Source organism: Coregonus lavaretus, assembly GCF_964263955.1.
Source record: "Coregonus lavaretus genome assembly, chromosome: 11".
NCBI classification, from domain to species: domain Eukaryota; kingdom Metazoa; phylum Chordata; class Actinopteri; order Salmoniformes; family Salmonidae; genus Coregonus; species Coregonus lavaretus.
In genome coordinates, this window is record NC_139998.1 from 30,417,745 (window position 1) to 30,436,935 (window position 19,191).

At 41.8% G+C, this 19,191-nt stretch overlaps 1 protein-coding gene across 2 annotated transcripts in view; it reads right to left on the reverse strand.

Moving 5' to 3' along the window:
- Positions 1-17,972, reverse strand: part of LOC311136816 (FERM domain-containing protein 5-like) — a gene marked incomplete at both ends in the record, with an annotated part of 101,543 nt that extends 83,571 nt beyond the window's left edge. For both annotated transcript variants that reach the window (XM_084171105.1, XM_084171104.1), the window contains one exon: positions 17,871-17,972. In XM_084171105.1, coding sequence (XP_084027231.1) covers positions 17,871-17,972 — 102 coding nt within the window. The remainder of the gene's footprint in view (positions 1-17,870) is intronic.
- Positions 17,973-19,191: the final 1,219 nt, after the last annotated feature.

The following is a 19,191-nucleotide window of genomic DNA, read 5'->3' on the forward strand; positions in this document are numbered from 1 at the left end:
AACCGCAAGCATTAGGAATGTGCATTATTGTGCCGTGCTTATAGGCTGTAAGGTAAATAGGTGAATGACATTCCATACATGGCTAACTGAAAAGAGGAGAAGAAACAAGACGCTATGCTGATGATGATACATTTGTATTCATTCCCACTATGCCTGTAGAATAGGATACAAAGTGAATTATGTTATGCTTACTGGATTAAGTTAAACGAGCATTCAGACCAGCCTTCCTGATTGGACTTTCGTAAACTACATAACTACATTCTCTGCCTGGACATACTCAAACAGGGACACTAACAGGCATACAGCACTAACATGCACATGCGCAGGATAATATAGTGCATGAATAGACTAAAAAGCCCTGACACAAAGAATACTTTACCATTGTTTGAACCATGTGTCGAATCATAACAGGAAATCTAATCCCATTGTAGCTGAAGTGTTGAGTGTAAGATAAGATTTAAACTATAATTGTGTTTGAGACCAGAGGTGATTTAAAGCCTGTTTCAGGTCAGCTTTTGAAGCTCAGATCTGGTAAGATACCTTGCTTGAGGCAGTACATTCTACAGTAGAAGAAGATAATAATCTACGTTTGTACATTATATCTTCAGTGCAGATCATCAACAGCCCTGATTCTTTACACATAGTTTCTCCCCAGGAGTGGAGGCTACTCTGGCTCTCCCATTCCCCTCAGAGGTATCCAGTGCACCATGTTAAGTCATTTGTGATGCCACTGGAGCATATAAACATCACTAACAAGCTGTACAATCTGTTAGCCCTGCCATAGCCACAGGCTCTCTCCTTTTACACTGCACCTAGGCATAAGTGGAGCTCTATATACCCTCTCCCCTTCTCGCTCTATCTCCATAGGTCATCATAGTGGTCATAGTGGTATGTTCCATTGGCCTGTGTAGAGCAGGGGAGGTTTAGGTTTAGTATTCATAGTCCCAGCTGGAGCATCACCTCTGGCACATCTCAGATTTCTCTCTAACGCAATAAAGCTCAGACAGTACAATAGGAGGACACGGCAGACAGTTATCGATACACTGACAGACTGCTCGCCTGCTGTCTGTCTAGCCCACACAAACACACACAAAGGACCACCCAAAAACACACCCACTCACCCACACAGTGGTACCAGGCCTGTCTATGAGTGTAAATAGTATCTGTCTTTTATGTGACTGTGTGAATTTGGGACAGACTAGTTGAGCAGCTTGTCTGCCACACTAAGTACCATCATGAATTTTACTACAACACTCCAATTGAATATCAGAGCTTTGGAACTGTGATGAATCCTTAAGGAGGTTAGGGACGCCATCCAAGTAAAAAAAAAGACTGCCTCTTAACACTGGAAGGATGCATCAAAGATTTAATTATGAACCAGACATGAGTGATGATGGCAAGTGGCTTCTTTCCTAGATAAAACACATGAAAGGGATCCAGAGAGCTGGGATGATCTTATCTCAGTACGCTGCTGTATTGGCACTCCATGTGATGTAATCATTGAGCACGAAAGCCACGCAGCGTGAAGCTAGCTAATCAGAGCACTGCTGCATCGTGACGCTGGTAAACAGTAGGGACGTACTCCGGAGGTAACTCCTCATAAAATATTTAGGCCTAGCACACATTTTAATATTTTATAGGCAGCATAGCAACAGTGTGGCAGCCAGCGTGATCTCTAAACACACACATTGTCTGAAGGGCTGGGCGGCTGCTCCATCATCGCTGGCTGACACATGACTATCTGGCAGAGCGCTGAATGTGGCTCCTGAGGACCTGACAGGAGGAACATGTGAGCAGACGGTGAGAGAGAGAGCAGTCTGTTTCAGCACTGCAGCACAGGCAGCATGGGAGTATACTGTATAACCAGCTTCTCAGGCTCCATCTCAGTGTGCTTCAATCTATAGCTAGAGGACTCCTGATATCTCTAGGAGTGATGAGTATCATTTTGGTCTTAATCTGTTGTTGTCTAGTATTGTCTTTTTTCTAACTAGGGTCATCTACTTTAAGTGCTGTCTGTCTTCCCAGTAGTTTACACAGTGTGTGAACTGCTGACTATTGATAACTTGCAGCTGATTTTTACACATCGACCAGGATTAAGGGGCAGGAACATTTGGGACTGTTGTTGTTTTGATAATCAGTTGCTGTTTTGGAGGGGGAGTGGTTTCTCCTCTCCTAGGCAATAAACAATTAGTACCGGGAGGTGTGCTCTTCACCTCTGCTAGGCAATTAGTGTTAGTACTCCCGTTTTCCCAGTGGCAGCTGTAAGCGGTGGTCTCGTCGCCGAAACAAAGACGGTTCTGCAGAGTTATTTGAGAAAGGAAAGAGAGGAAGGCTCCACACCACTCTCTCACTTGAGTAGCTTACAGATTTTCAAATGTTGCTCTCGTGTAGCTTTGTCAACTATGTGTGTGTTTTCTATACTTGTTTGCTCCTCTCCCTGTAGGCTTTACAGACGCTCCCCACCCCTTGGCTGCAACCCTTCTAATTTAGTGTACACTGCATGCACAATACATGTGGAATTCCTGGTGTCCAGCAGTGTTTAGAACTCCCGATCTTAGGTCAAGAACATCATGTTCATTTCAGCCTATGCTGCCCTTCAGTCCCTAGGCTTTTTGGGCCCTGACAGAGACATGGATCACCCCAAAGAACACTGCTGCTACAGCTGCTCTCTCTTCATCTGACTACGTGTTCTCTCATAGTCCGAGAGCATCTGGTTGTCGCAGTGGTGGCACAGGGATACTCATTTCTCCTAAGTGGAGATTTTCCCTTTTCTCCCTCACTCACCTGTCCATCTCCTCATTTGAATTCCATGTTGTCACTGTCACTTGTCCACTCAAGCTTAACATTGTCATCTATCGCCCACCAGGTGCCCTTAGAGAATTCCTCAATGAGTTTGACACCTTGATAAGCTAACTTCCTAACGATGGTTCACCGGTCTTCGTACTGGGTGACTTCAACCTCCCGACGTCTGCCTTCGATTCATTTGTTTCTACCTCTTTTGACCTCACCCTTTCCCAGTCCCCTCTCCCTGACAAGGAAGGAAATACACTTGACCTCATCTTTAATAGAGGCTGTAACCCCCCTCCAGGTCTCTGATCAGTACTTTGTTTCCTTTTCTGTCTCCCTCTCCTCCAATCCTAACCACTCAGCCACTACCCAGATGGTCATGCGCGTCGCAATCTTCGCTCTTTCTCTCCCACAACTTTCTCCTTCTTTTATCCTCTCATCTCTCCCTTCTGCTAAATCTTTCTCCCTACTGTCTCTTGATTCTGCCTCTTCGACCCTTCTCTCCTCCCTTTCCGCATTCTATGACTCGCACTGTCCCCTTTCCTCCCGGGCCGGCTCGGCCCTCTCCTCCTGCTCCATAGCTGAGTGACTCAATGCGAGCTTACAGAACAGGGCTGCAGGCAGCTGAGCGAAAATTTAGGAAAACTAAACTTTCGGAGGATCTATCATCCTCTCACTCTCTCCTCTCTATCTTCTCTTCCTCTGTATCCACTGCCAAAGCCACTTTATATCACTTAACATGTCAAGCTTCTGCCTCTAACCCTAGGAAACTATTTTCCACCTTCTCCTCCATCCTTAATCCTCTGACGTCAAAAACAGCAGCTGGGTCTTTTTTTGTTTGTTGGTAATCCATAAGTAATTTTCAGGAATACGTGGCCTATTAGGGGTGTGGCTTTCAGATAGTTATTGTTGGCTACCCGTGAGAGTAAATTACATTCCTGTTCATCATGTTAAGTTTGTACACTGCAAATGTCAATTTTCCTTGAATATCTTTACACTTTACATAATTTTACATAAAATTACTAACATTATTATTTAGATATTGTACCAAAGTGGTAACTATCCCAACATTTGGATATGCATAGGCTCTTGAGGAAATCATACACTTTTGTATGCCTCATTTAAGCTGCAAAAGTGTCACGGTTTCTGCCGAGGCTGCTCCTTCTCCTTGTTCGGGCAGGCTTCGGCGGTCGTCGTCCCCGGAGTACTAGCTGCCACCGTTCGTTGTTTCTGTGTTTGTTTGGTTTGGTCTGTTTTGGTACACCTGTTTCTCATTTTGTCTTGATTATGTGTCCTTTAAGTTCTCGTTGTTTCTGTCTTGTGGTTGTGTGTAGTTGTTCCTTGTCAGCAGGTGTTTCCAGTCAGTTTGTGCTCTATTTCTGTTTTAGATAGAGAGTCCGCACTTGTTGTGCGTGTTTTGCATTCATACGCTGAGTGCGTTATTTTTCTCGTGCCTCCGGCTCTGTTTGTAGCCGTTCATTCTGTGGACTTTACTAAAGTATTTTTGGACTAGCATCTGTGTCCTGCATCTGATTCCTACACCACACCTACGCCCGCTCTGACAAAAAGTGTCAGTGTTCTGCATATTTCAAGACATGGCATATGGGGGTGCGGTGAGATACCCAATGGGTTGGACCATACTTTTCTCGTCAATCATTTTGAAAAATGTTTTACTTAAATACTGGAAATCAAATGATCCTCCATCGTTAAGACAGTGGATGAATCAAATGCATTGTATTTATTATTATTATTATTATAAAAATGTGGGCTACAGAGAAAAACGAAATAGTAAAATTTTAAGCCATATGGCATAAAGTATTACAAGGACCATAAACATCCAATGGATGAAAAATGAGAAAAAAAAATTATTATGAGACAAACAAGATGGGTATGAATACAGTGGGAACATGTAGGTTTGAGCAAGTATGATGTCAATGTTTGTTGAAATGTATGTATGTTGGTGTTTTTCTCTTTATTTGTCTTTAATTCCCAACCTTTAATGAGGTTGGGAATTAAGTCCCAGCCAACGTCCTGTATAGTTTAGTGGATCTATGTTTGTGAAATGTTAAGTTGTGTATTGTTTCGTCTTTAATTCCCAACCTTTAATGAGGTTGGGAATTAAGTCCCAGCCAACGTCCTGTATAGTTTAGTGGATCTATGTTTGTGAAATGTTAAGTTGTGTATTGTTTCGTCTATGTTTGTATTGACTAGTGTCAATGTTCAACCTTAACATGTGATAACAATACAACATAATAGATTAACCAGAATTACATTTACGCTCACGGGTGGCCAAAAATAACTATCTGAAAGCCACGCCCCTACTAAGACATGCCTCCAGTCTTCTGATCTGACCCGCTGGGTCATATCTCAATAACCCAGCATAAATAAACCAGCATCAACAACTCAACCTTGCTCTTTTTAAAGAAAACAACCCAACTAAATGTCCCAATGCTTGCAACCCAGCAGTTGGGTCATCCAACAACCCAGCATTTTTTAGAGTGTAGGAGAGGCCTTTAGAGAGGTCTTTAGAGAGACCTGGGAGAGACCTTTAGAGTGGCCTTTAGAGAGACTTGGGAGAATCTTGGGAACAGACTGGCCAGAGAAGAAGCCCAATTCCAGCACTGGAAAACATTGATAATGTGTCTTCTGGGTGCTGTTAGTTTATAGGCTTGAATATAAACTAAACTGTGCTGACAAGGTATTGAATTAGAGAGATGTATCATTTAACCTTTCTCTACCATGTCTAAGAGCTCAGGCAGAATCGAGCTAATCTTATGTTATGAAAAGGATTTTGGATTATGTTTGTCAGGTCAAGCAGCAGTGCATTATTTAATATCTGCAAATCCAGCTGGAATATCAAGATATCACTCACAACAAGACAAAAGTGCACATTAACCAATCACATCGTAGATTGTATGGGCTGTTTTATGGACCCGGCAATCGAGAAAGTTTGGCTTAGCCATAGCCAATGGAAACAGTGACAGTGACAGCTTGAGCTTCTGAAGAGCCAGGAATTCCATTCAATGAGATCCAACCCCATTCACATATGCAGACTCCATGATCACTGTAGCATCAAAGTACAAACAACACATGAGAGAAATGAGAGAAAAATTACATTTTCACAATTAGTTGTTCTTTAGCTTATAAAAGTTGAGAGAGACACAAAAACTTCTGATCAGTGTAGTTAGGAGTTTTTTATGTTTACCCTGAGAACACCATTGTGGGGGGAGAGAAGAACTAGGAAACTGGGTCAGGGGGACAGTGGGAAAGGATTGGGGGTAGTAGTGGTCTAAGTGGGATTAGTCACATCATCACCAGCATTCTCCAATAACATTCAGGGAATAAATAACCTTATCTTATCTTCTCTGTTACACTGTCAGCAGCTACAGTTTGTCCATTGTTGGGGCTTCTACATTACAATGGAATATCCTGAACGAAGTGATCTCACATTTTGGCAGTGTTACTGGGGAGTCACCGTAGCAACAGCTGAGACCCTGGCTGACAGTGGCACCATGTTTAAATGTAAACCCCCTTTCCCCCTGCCTGCCGTATCACCAAGGAGACAGCCCCCAGGACAGGCTGAGCAGCACCCTCTTGGGAAAATGTTCCCAAACATTTCATTCCTACTTTTCTGCAAGGAGGGGAGGGTGTACTCCAATGCTTATTTTGACAGTGCAGTTCCTGCATGGAATTATATATCATCCAATATTGTCTCACCACATGCACAGAAGTAAGATAATAATAATAATAATAATAATAATATGCCATTTAGCAGACGCTTTTATCCAAAGCGACTTACAGTCATGTGTGCATACATTTTTACGTATGGGTGGTCCCGGGGATCGAACACACTACCCTGGCTTTACAAGCGCCATGCTCTACCAATTGAGCTACAGAGGACCACAAGAGGACCACAAGATCTAATGGTTACTGGATTCTTCAGTGCTAGTTACAGTAAAGAGCCCACATTTGCAAGGTAAAAAATGATCTGTCACTTGTGTTGATAAGATCTCAGCATGACATTGCTTGGGAAGCTGAGAATGAGAGAAAAAAGAATAAAATCCTAAATCTTAATAAGTGTAACATCAGTTTCCCTTAATCAAATTATCTGTATGGCGGTTCTGAAAGGATCCAATTTAAACCTTGACCTGAAAAGTAGAGTATCTCTGTCTCAATTATATCCTTCATGGATGTCTATTCAGTATTTCCTTTAGCATTTTAAACAAATTCTTTAAAAACTATTCCCAACACATTATCAGATTCGGACTCCAAGCCAAACCACATTGGTTTGAATGAGATAATATACTTGCTCTTAAACACATGTTGTAAGGCTATACAAAAAAGACAAAGCATGTACTATAACACCAGGAATAACCTCACACTGTATAATTAGAAATTGTTGTGGGAAGGTGTGCAGTAGCACTGACAACCATCTGGACATTCATCAAATCACCAATTAAATGTAAGAATAAAACACAAATTAACAATAAACAACACATTGGGTTTCCTGGAAACGACATGTTTCTTCCTCTAATTAGAAAAAGAAATCGACAAAAGACTCAAGCACTGAATTTATCACACATGCTTTCTTGACTAAACTGTGACTAAATTAAGAACAATGTTTCTGTAAACACTTCTCTATATAGGCTATCATCAAAATGTAAGTATTCTGATATGACTTTAAAGTGCATCCTGAGCTGTGGGAAATAAAGCTTCTTTAAAAGCCAAATAATGCTGGCCAGCTATTATCATGAGAGACACTACTCATCTCCTATTCAACTCATCATCTACTCAGCAATAAAAGGTGTTATTGGATAAAAAATAAAAGAAAAACACATATAGACAGAGATAGCTATTGGTTTACATTAGAAATGCACCTTCAACACACCTCATTGCACTCAAATGTGTTTTGTTGGAGTAACAAAAAACTTGGAGCCTACTTTCACTCTCACCTCTATCATACAGGGCAAATAACCCCCACTCCCAGTTAGTCAGCTCCAAGTGTAAAATGAACACAACACCCTTTCAACTGTAAATTCAACAAAAGAGGTTGGTAAACAAACAGCACAATCCCTGAATAGAGAAGCACTCTGGAAGAACACTCTTAAATAAAGGGAAAGGGGGATACCTAGTCAGTTGTAAACTGAATGCATTCAACTGAAATGTGTCTTCTGCATTTAACCCAACCCCTCTGAGTGTGTGTAAGTGTGTATTTATGTAATTACTGTGACATTCTGTGTGTATAGACTGTACACATTCAGCTCTCTACCTTACCATTTCGAATTCTCTCTTGTGCAAAATCACTGCAGCCTGGCTGCCGTGGCCTGTAATGGTATTCAACTGTGACCTAGAGATGTGAGGAGCCTTTAAATCCCCAACCATCACCGGTGCTGTGATACTGCATCAGAGAGCGGAAGTGGCCTGGGGTAAGGGGGATCGCAGCGACTTCCATCAAACTACAGGGGTGTATAATGTTGAGCACTCACTTTCTTATCGCACAAATATAGAGGAAAGATCCAGAATTCATTGAAGTAAAACTTTAAAGTCATGCATTATGGCTGTTAAAAATATGAAGACAGATACAGTGCTTTTTCCATCTTCGTTTTAAAGGGATACTTCGGGATTTTGGCAATGAAGCCCTTTATCTACTTCCCCAGAGTCAGATGAACTCGTGGATACTATTTTTATGTCTCTGTATCCAGAATGAAGGAAGTTAGAGGTATTTTCATGAGCCAATGCTAACTAGTGTTTGTGCAATTACTATAGGTCCCCTGTAGCTCAGTTGGTAGAGCATGGCGCTTGCAACGCCAGGGTTGTGGGTTCGTTTCCCACGAGGGGCCAGTATGAAAATTGTATGCACTAACTGTAAGTCGCTCTGGATAAGAGCGTCTGCTAAATGACTAAAATGTAAAAAATGAAGTCTATTGGTATCTGCTAGCATAAGGACTTTCTCCTCCCTGGTTTTGGCATTATAATTTCTGAAGCTGATGATATTGATGATGACATTCAGAACACAGGTATAGCTACCAGAACTCAAGGCTGTACTGGCCCACCTGTGCTGTTTGGATGTCAGAGGAAGGAGGCCAGCCTGCACCTGAGGCAACCCTGAATATGGAGCGGTTAAACAGTTTAGGGAAGAGATCAGAGTGTAATGAAAACAGGTCCACAGGGGAATGAATCTCAGCACATAGTGGGAACAGGATATGAGCAAAAGTAAGCGAGAGAGAGAGTGATACTATCTACTTCACTTGCTTTGGGAATGTTAACATACATTTCCCATGCCAATAAAGCCCTTAAATTGAATTGAGAGAGAGAGAGGGGGTGACCTAGTTATGCCTTTCACTGCTCACTCCCCAGTCCAGGTGTCCTGGAATCCTGGGCGTCTTTGGCATGCCAGCAGCCTGTGAGGAAGGGCATGGGGAGAATTAAATGAGGAACATGCTCTCTGGACCTCCACTTGCATTGCAAGTCAGGTGCATTATTCCCTAGCCACATCCTCACAGTGCCAGCTTAGAGAGAGAGAGAGAGAGAGAGAGAGAGAGAGAGAGAGAGAGAGAGAGAGAGAGAGAGAGAGAGAGAGAGAGAGAGAGAGAGAAAGACACACACACAGAGAGAGAGAGAGAGAGAGAGAGAGAGAGAGAGAGAGAGAGAGAGAGAGAGAGAGAGAAGACACACAGAGAGAGAGAGAGAAAGACACAGAGAGAGAGAGAGAAAGACACAGAGAGAGAGAGAGAGAGAGACACAGAGAGAGAGAGAGAAAGACACAGAGAGAGAGAGAGACACAGAGAGAGAGAGAGACACAGAGAGAGAGCAATAGAGGTAGCAAGCCACTACTCCAGTCCAGACTGCCAGAGCAGAGAGTAGGCAGACACTTTTTGCTTCATCAGACACTTTCTGCTTCATCACTCCTTCACCTCATCCCCATGACATCACCGAGCCCAGAACACACAGCACTGCTGCAAACGTCAAGTGTATGGCACACACACACACACACACACCTGCCAGCTTCACAGCCCACCTGGCCCAGCTCCAGCTCAGCCTCAATGCACTAGCAGGAATACAACCCACTGGGCACTGGCGTCAGTCAAACCTCTAGTAGTTATGATTTACATTCGGTTGATTTGTCAACTAACCTGAATTCAATGTGAAATCAACAAAACATTTCACCATGTCATTCGATTTAAGTTCAAAGTTGGGTGAAAAATAGACTAAATTCCCTTACGTTAATGACTTTTTTCAAATCCAATCAGTTTTCCATTTTGATTCAACGTCATCACATGGAATGTTTTTGTTGTAATGACGTGGAAACAACCAGTTCTTTGCGCTGTTTATATGGTCTGTTTACAACCTTCTGGAGTCACCCTCATTCTCCTGGAGTTTTGAGATTCTATCTCATATCATCAATTCTAGAGGGAAAATACACTGAGTATAACAAACATTAGGGACACCTTCTTAATATTGAGTTGCACCCCACCCTTTTGCCCTTAGAACAACCTCAATTAGTCAGGGCATGGACTCTACAAGGTGTCAAAAGCGTTCCACAGGGATGCTGACCCATGTTGACTCCATTGCTTCCCACAGTTGTGTCAAGTTGGCTGGATGTCCTTTTGGTGGTGGACCATTCTTGATACACACGGGAAACTGTTGAGCGTGAAAAAAAACAGCAGCGTTGCAGTTCTTGACACAAACCGGTGCACATGGCACCTACTACCATACCCTGTTCAAAGGCACTTAAATATTTTGTCTTGCCCATTCACCCTCTGAATGGCACACAAACACAATCCATGTCTGACGCGAAGGATATACTGTTGCTCCCGGACCAGGCCCAAATCTCCGTCACTCGCATAAAGAAAAGATGGAGATACAGGGGGTGCAGATCCGGGTGCCTTGTGAGAATTCGTCAGCGAGTGGGTAACCCGCCTCTACCATCCGTTTTATTGGCCAACATGCAATCACTGGAGAATAAACTGTAAAAGCTCTGTTCGAGACTATCCTACCAACGAGACATTAAAAACTGTAATATCTTATGTTTCATTGAGTCGTGGCTGAACGACGACATGGATAATATATAGTTGGCTGGGTTTTCCGTGCATCGTCAAGACAGAACAGCTACCTCCGGTAAGACGAGGGGTGGTGGTGTGTGTCTATTTGTCAATAACAGCTGGTGCGCGATGTCTAATATTAAGGAAGTCTCGAGGTATTGCTCGCCTGAGGTACAGTACCTCATGATAAGCTGTAGACAACCTCTCCCTCAACGTGAGCAAGACAAAGGAGCTGATCGTGGACTACAAGAAAAGGAGGGCCGAGCACGCCCCCATTCAGATCGACGAGGATGTAGTGGAGGGGGTCGAGAGCTTCAAGTTCCTTGGAGTCCACATCACCAACAAACTATCATGGTCCAAACACACCAAGACAGTCGTGAAGAGGGCACGACGATGCCTATTCCCCCTCAGGAGACTGAAAAGATTTGGCATGGGTCCCCAGATCCACAAAAAGTTATACAGCTGCACCATCGAGAGCATCCTGACCGGTTGCATCACCGCTTGGTAAGGCAACTAATCGGCATCCGACCGTAAGGCGCTAGTGTAGTGCGTACAGCCCAGTACATCACTGGGGCCAAGCTTCCTGCCATCCAGGGCCTCTATACTAGGTGGTGTCAGAGGAAGGCCCAAAATTGTTTTAAAGACTCCAGTCACCCAAATCATAGACTGTTCTCTCTGCTACCGCACGGCAAGCGGTACCAGAGCGCCATGTCTAGGTCCAAAAGGCTCCTTAACAGCTTCTACCCCCAAGCCATAAGACTGCTGAACAATTAATCAAATGGCCACCCGGACTATTTGCATTGACACCTCAATTTAGATTTGATTTGATGTCTCAATTGTCTTAAGGCTTAAAAATCCTTCTTTAACCTGTCTCCTCCCCTTCATCTACACTGATTGAAGTGGATTTAACAAGTGACATCAATAAGGGATCATAGCTTTCACCTGGATTCACCTGGTCAGTCTATGTCACCACCAGAGACACCTGCATGCACCAAAAAGGGAAATATTTTCAGCAAAATAACATAAACTAGGACTGTAGTGTTTACATTTCATTGCATCATACAGGTGTCCCTAAATCTTTGTAATTTTTACTTCAAGAAGATTTGTTGAATGTCTCAAAAAGTAGTAGGAGCCCTCTAGGGATTTCCTCAGTCCAGGAGACAGCTCTCCCCAATAACTTCTGAGGAATGATGATCCACAGATGAACACACACACACAAACATACTGTAATGGATTCTGATCGACCCTCTCCCCTGCCTTTATTTCAGGCTGAAGATAAAACAAAGGAAACATCAAAGCAAGACTAGCAGCAGAGAAACAAAGAAAAAGAACCAGCACCTTACTCCTGTGTCTTCCCTTCCAGGAAATCAATCTCACTTTACTTTGTTCAAAACATGACATTGTATTTTTATTATTCTGTCTACACTACAGTGAACTATACTGTATAAAGCTCATAACAGTTGCAGTAAACAAATGTATCTTGAATAACAATAAAATGACATTTGAGCAATAGGCTAATAATGTTAGGCAGGGCAGGGCGTCAGTTGGGTAGCTCAACACCAACAATTTAAAATAGGCTACAAAAACCATTCCAATCCCGATTAAATGGGAAATGCAGTTTAGCGGTATGAGTTCGCAGACTTTAGGACCATGCGGACACCTGGGAGCTGGAGGGAAGGCTGTTTGTATGGCTGGCTGGCTTTATGGAGAGCTCATCGATGCAGCTGTAGGGAACAGCGCCACTTTTTCTCAAAACAGTGCAGAGGTAAAGGTGGCTGTAGTAGATGGCTTTGGTAACTGCTGTTTGACTTGACATGAAACTAAACTAGAGTTTTAATCTCAGTGCTGAGCTAGTGCGTACCAACTAATTATTGTATGACGTGTTTGCAGAATGTTAAGTCCCTATTGACTGAGGATCGTTTCCACGTAAAAGGACCCATGAGCACCAACGTCAAGTTCATAGGAGCATGTCAAATCTGGTGTCAAATAAAAGCTAAGTGTCTATATTTTTGAGAAATTAAGGCATATATACATTTTTCAACCATGTTCTATCCTAAATATTAGGAATAAGCAAAGGCTTTGATTTCTGGTAAAACAGTTGGAAAAGGGGTCATAGAAAACATCTACCAGATCAAGTATTAAAAGGTATTAGAAACACACCAAAACACAAAATGTTTTAAGTAAAGACCCCTGCCAACTAATATCAACACTTATATTTAGTTTTGGATAAATGTTTTGCCTTGTGTAAGTTTAAGAAACATTGCCCTGTGCCTTGAAATTCCATTACCAAAAACCCACATATCTTTAAGATATTTTCTAATTTCTCTCCCTCATGATGAGGGAGCAGTGTTGGAAAGCTACTCTGAAAATATAGAATAGTTTACCAAGCTACCAATTACTTCACACTAGAAGAAGTTAAGCTATACTTAAGGCACCCTTAAGAAAAATATAGTTTACTTAACTAAAGTTACTTTGAAAAAGTAGTTCACTACATCCAAAATACTTCGTAAAAATTATCATATGTAAATCTGAAATGTCATAGAGTACAAATTGCAAGAACAGATCACTTTGTTAACAGAATGTGTAATTTAGCCTATTAAACACAAAAACGATGTTTCAAGTAAGAATTAAGCAGGTCTGATGTCGAAAAAGAAAGGAAATTATTGCCTACTTCACCCATATTTTATTTTTGCAAAAAGATGTACAGTGAGGGAAAAATGTATTTGATCCCCTGCTGATTTTGTAGGTTTTCCCACTGACAAAGAAATTATCAGTCTATCATTTTAATGGTAGGTTTATTTGAACAGTGAGAGACAGAATAACAACAAAAAAATCCAGAAAAACGCATGTCAAAAATGTTATAAATTGATTTGCATTTTAATGAGGGAAATAAGTATTTGACCCCCTCTCAATCAGAAAGATTTCTGGCTCCCAGGTGTCTTTTATACAGGTAACGAGCTGAGATTAGGAGCACACTCTTAAAGGGAGTGCTCCTAATCTCAGTTTGTTACCTGTATAAAAGACATCTGTCCACAGAAGCAATCAATCAATCAGATTCCAAACTCTCCACCATGGCCAAGACCAAAGAGCTCTCCAAGGATGTCAGGGACAAGATTGTAGACCTACACAAGGCTGGAATGGGCTACAAGACCATCGCCAAGCAGCTTGGTGAGAAGGTGACAACAGTTGGTGCGATTATTCGCAAATGGAAGAAACAAAATCTCCCTCGGCCTGGGGCTCCATGCAAGATCTCACCTCGTGGAGTTGCAATGATCATGAGAACAGTGAGGAATCAGCCCAGAACTACACGGGAGGATCTTGTCAATGATCTCAAGGCAGCTGGGACCATAGTCACCAAGAAAACAATTGGTAACACACTACGCCGTGAAGGACTGAAATCCTGCAGCGCCCGCAAGGTCTCCTGCTCAAGAAAGCACATATACAGGCCCGTCTGAAGTTTGCCAATGAACATCTGAATGATTCAGAGGGGAACTGGGTGAAAGTGTTGTGGTCAGATGAGACCAAAATCGAGCTCTTTGGCATCAACTCAACACGCCGTGTTTGGAGGAGGAGGAATGCTGCCTATGACCCCAAGAACACCATCCCCACCGTCAAACATGGAGGTGGAAACATTATGCTTTGGGGGTGTTTTTCTGCTAAGGGGACAGGACAACTTCACTGCATCAAAGGGACGATGGACGGGCCATGTACCGTCAAATCTTGGGTGAGAACCTCCTTCCCTCAGCCAGGGCATTGAAAATGGGTCGTGGATGGGTATTCCAGCATGACGGCCGCGACCGGGAGACCCATGGGGCGGCGCACAATTGGCCCAGCGTCGTCCAGGGTAGGGGAGGGAATGGCCGGCGGGGATGTAGCTCAGTTGGTAGAGCATGGCGTTTGCAACGCCAGGGTTGTGGGTTCGCTTCCCACGGGGGGTATGAAAAATAAAAAATAATGTATGCACTAACTGTAAGTCGCTCTGGATAAGAGCGTCTGCTAAATGACTAAAATGTAAATGTAAATGACAATGACCCAAAACACACGGCCAAGTCAACAAAGGAGTGGCTCAAGAAGAAGCACATTAAGGTCCTGGAGTGGCCTAGCCAGTCTCCAGACCTTAATCCCATAGAAAATCTGTGGAGGGAGCTGAATGTTCGAGTTGCCAAACGTCAGCCTCGAAACCTTAATGACTTGGAGAAGATCTGCAAAGAGGAGTGTGACAAAATCCCTCCTGAGATGTGTGCAAACCTGGTGGCCAACTACAAGAAACGTCTGACCTCTGTGATTGCCAACAAGGGTTTTGCCACCAAGTACTAAGTCATGTTTTGCAGAGGGGTCAAATACTTATTTCCCTCATTAAAATGCAAATCAATTTATAACATTTTGTTGTTGTTATTCTGTCTCTCACTGTTCAAATAAACCTACCATTAAAATTATAGACTGATCATGTCTTTGTCAGTGGGCAAACGTACAAAATCAGCAGGGGATCAAATACTTTTTTCCCTCACAGTAGTCTGTAGTTCCAGTAGTAAGCTACAACGCTACATGGCAAAAAAGGTAATTAACTACAGAAATTAAGTTCAACTACCACTAAGCTACTGTAAAATGTTAAATTAAAACTAGTTAAATTACTAGTTGAACTACATGTAGTTCACTACTCCCCAACACTGGGAGGGAGGATAATGAAAGTTCACAGAAGTAACAAGTCAAGGTAGAACTACCAATGAGTTATAGTGTTTTTACTGATATCTATTTGGTTTATGAATTATTAAGTGAATAAAACTCGAAATTCTGTTACCAAATTGGTAACGTAACTTCCGAAAAATCAATAATGGAATTACTGCAATTTAATTGGCTACAGTGGGAAATCATAGTAGTCACAAACCACAGTTGGTTCATCTGCTACAGTTCTCCCTTCCACTGGCATACAGTTACGTTCAAGTCATAACTGTTTTCTTTCTCTTTCTGTCGTATGGTGGTCAAAGCAAGTGTGAAAACAGTCTGGACAACCCTTCCCTCTCTCTCTTCCTCTATCTCCAGTTAATGTCACCTCTACCGGCTCTTACTGACACCTACTCATGAGCCCCCTCTCTTTCCATTTACTGTAACCAGCATCCTTAACCACTGAGCACAGACTGACACCGGATGTCCATGGATGTTGAAAAGTTGTTGAAATTTGGCCTGGATTTCAACGTCCACAGACGTCGTTTTTGTTTTTTGCTATGGTCCAGGCCTTGATTTGGCCCAAACATAGACGTCCATGATTGGTTAAGATTTTGTCCGGAAACCTGAACCAGTCATAGACGTCTATGGTTGTCACAAGTGTGGAGAGCTCAGTACAGTACAGTAGAGCACTGTAGAGTACAGTACAGTAAAGTAAAAAGTGTTGAGCAGAGTATAGTTCAGTACAGTCCTGTACTGTACAATAGAGTAGAATAGAGTGGAGTTCAGTACAGTACACAGTAGCGCACACTATAATTGAGTACACTATAATGTACTGTACTGTACTATACTCTACTGTTCTGTGTTGTGCTGTGCTGTACTGTATTCCACTGTACTCTACTATGCTGTACTTGGATGTCCAAACTTGTGAAACATAGACGTATATGATTGGTTCAGATTTGGTCTGGTCCGGACCAACCAAATTTGGTCTTGTTTGGGGGTGGAGCTCATTAAAATAATAGCCAGTGTGTAGAATAATACCCAGATATGCAAAGGAGGATATTGCATATTTATACCGTTGTGTACCTATTTAGGATACATCACCATGAAGTGAATGACATTCATATCCATAAATATGAAAACGTGGTCACATAAAAAAACTAAGTTCTCCCAGTAAATGTATTTTTGTAACATTTTCAGTGCAAATTGTTCAAAGTAGTCCTGTGCATTGTTTCATGGTTTGTTAAACTTCCAAATCAATGGTTTTTGTTTGGCATAAGTTTAAAAGTGAAAAATCTAAGTCTCAGAGCAATGCCATTAGTGGAATTGCCCTGAGGTGAATGAAGCTACAGCAAAAAGGTGATAATGGCTAGAGTAATTTTGCTTGTTTTTTCTGTTCTCTAAATTGCATTTGATAGTTTTTAAATTGTGTAAAATGCAGTAAATGAGCTTAAATTGTATATATATAAAAATTGTTGATGGGGGGGATCGCCCCTGATGTAAGGCTGATGATAACAATGTAAACCAGGGACACTGCGACTTCAGTGTTAGACTCAATGTTTATTATCAGACTGAGTGCTACACAATTTATTTGGGACAAAATAATAAAGTGAGCCAAGAGTGTGGCTCCTTCTTTCCCTTCAAACTCAAGCATTACCCATGAACCTTTGCTAACATTTCAAAATAAGAGTCCCACCTTATAAAAACACAATAAAGGTCTCACAATAACATAGACCTCTATTGTAAGTATTGATTTTGTTGACAGATTCATATAAAACCTGACAGTGATGGGATTTTCTCCTCTGCATTCATTTGAATTGATACAGCTAAATTGTAACTATGTTAAAACTAGATTGTATCTATGTTACAGCTACATTGTAACTCTCACTGTCAGAGTAATTCCTCTATAAAACGATGAATATAGACATTGGAAATACAATGCTGCTCAAAGACTATAAAATCAAGTACTCGAGAGGTTGTTGGTCACTTTTCAAACTTCGAGCGCGCATGGTGAATAATAACAATACCAGTAGGCTATTTGTCTGCGATAAACCATTTCCTTTTTTGCCATGTTTTGGTCAACCACAGAAATGTCGATAAGGTCCTGAGAGCATCCAGTCTATTTATCAGACGACGACATCATCTATATTTGCATCAAGTCAGATGGCATATTGCAATAAAATGTGTTAGAAAACAAATGATTCACACAACAATAGATTCAGACGGTGACTATCGCGGGACCTGCGGGATGCAGGCACTTGCTGTAGCATCCCAAAACACTGTGCGCGCTTTTCTTACTATGAGAGACAATTTCACCACTTGATATGCTCTACTGAGGGCCTATAAACAGTTATTGTCGGAATATAGTAAGTGACTGACCTGAATTGTGCAGGTATATTCCGTATCATCCAGGAGTCTGACGGTGCAGTCGTATTCTCTATCCAGATTCCGGATACTGCCACTCATTATTCGGCTCAACATCTTTTCACAGAATTGCTGATCTGCGTCTAGGACCAGAGTAATAATCTGAACACAGCATAGAAGTAGGCTAATGTCACATTGAATGACTACATTTTCCGATCAACCAGACGAGCAGCAGCTGAAGATTGTAATGCCAAGACACAGAGCATTGCCTATCCCATGAAGTGAATACAACACAGACACGAACCACAGTGCGGAATCATTGAAAGGATGCCCGCATCCAGATCCAGGAGCAATTCACCCTTGTGTGCCCGTAATCGAAAGATGGGTGACCATTCACCACTCACTGCTTGCAACTTGAGCTAGAGGGCGGATCTCTTAAAATAGACTGACGTCAATGAGAACCAACGGGGAGAGATTTCTACAAAATGGGCAATATAATAGTATAAACGGAATAAATAAATAAATCAATTCATTTTCTTAAACCACCAATTGGCACTAGACGGTCAAAATGTGGGATTTTCAGTCTCCTATGAAAATCATGTTTATAAATGTGTACGATTGGCTAGGCCTCTTTCATGCGTGAAGAGCAAACGGATGAGGGGTTGTCTGATGTTTCAGACCCTATCTAAGAAAATGTTAAAAACGTTTGTTTTAAATGCCTGAGGAAAAAGTCGTCAAGAGAGCATCATGCTATTCAATGGCTAGTAGGCCTATTATGCATGCTGCATATATAGGGGTCATTCTACAGATTCGGTGACATTTCAGTATTGTCAGTGTCCCAAGATGTACTAGTGTTATAACTTGTCAGAACATTTATCAAACTACACTTAAATTACAACATTTCAAAGTTTTACATGTTTTTAATATGGAGTAGAGAATATGATTTTAAACAGAGATGAATTTCAATACTTATATGTTTGCTTTTCTTAGGAGTATTAAGAATTTCGGCTGTCCCTATTGACCATCATGCAAATGGCGTGACTCATTTTGAGTACACAGTGTTAAATAATAATGCTTTTTTTTTGTTAAATTAATTGTATATGCCCCCTTATTATGCATAATCCATTTTCTCAGCATAAGACATTTTATTTTCTGAGAAATTCAGGCTTTTACCCCTGTCCTTGTATTTCTTTCAACCCCGTAACACAACAATACCCCCACTCACAATTAAATAATGGTTTGATCCTGTGGACATCATTTATGAGGAAGTGACATCATACAAGTCTTCAGAGAAGCCTGGTGTGACAAGTGGTGAGCTGCTCTCTCACTTTTTATA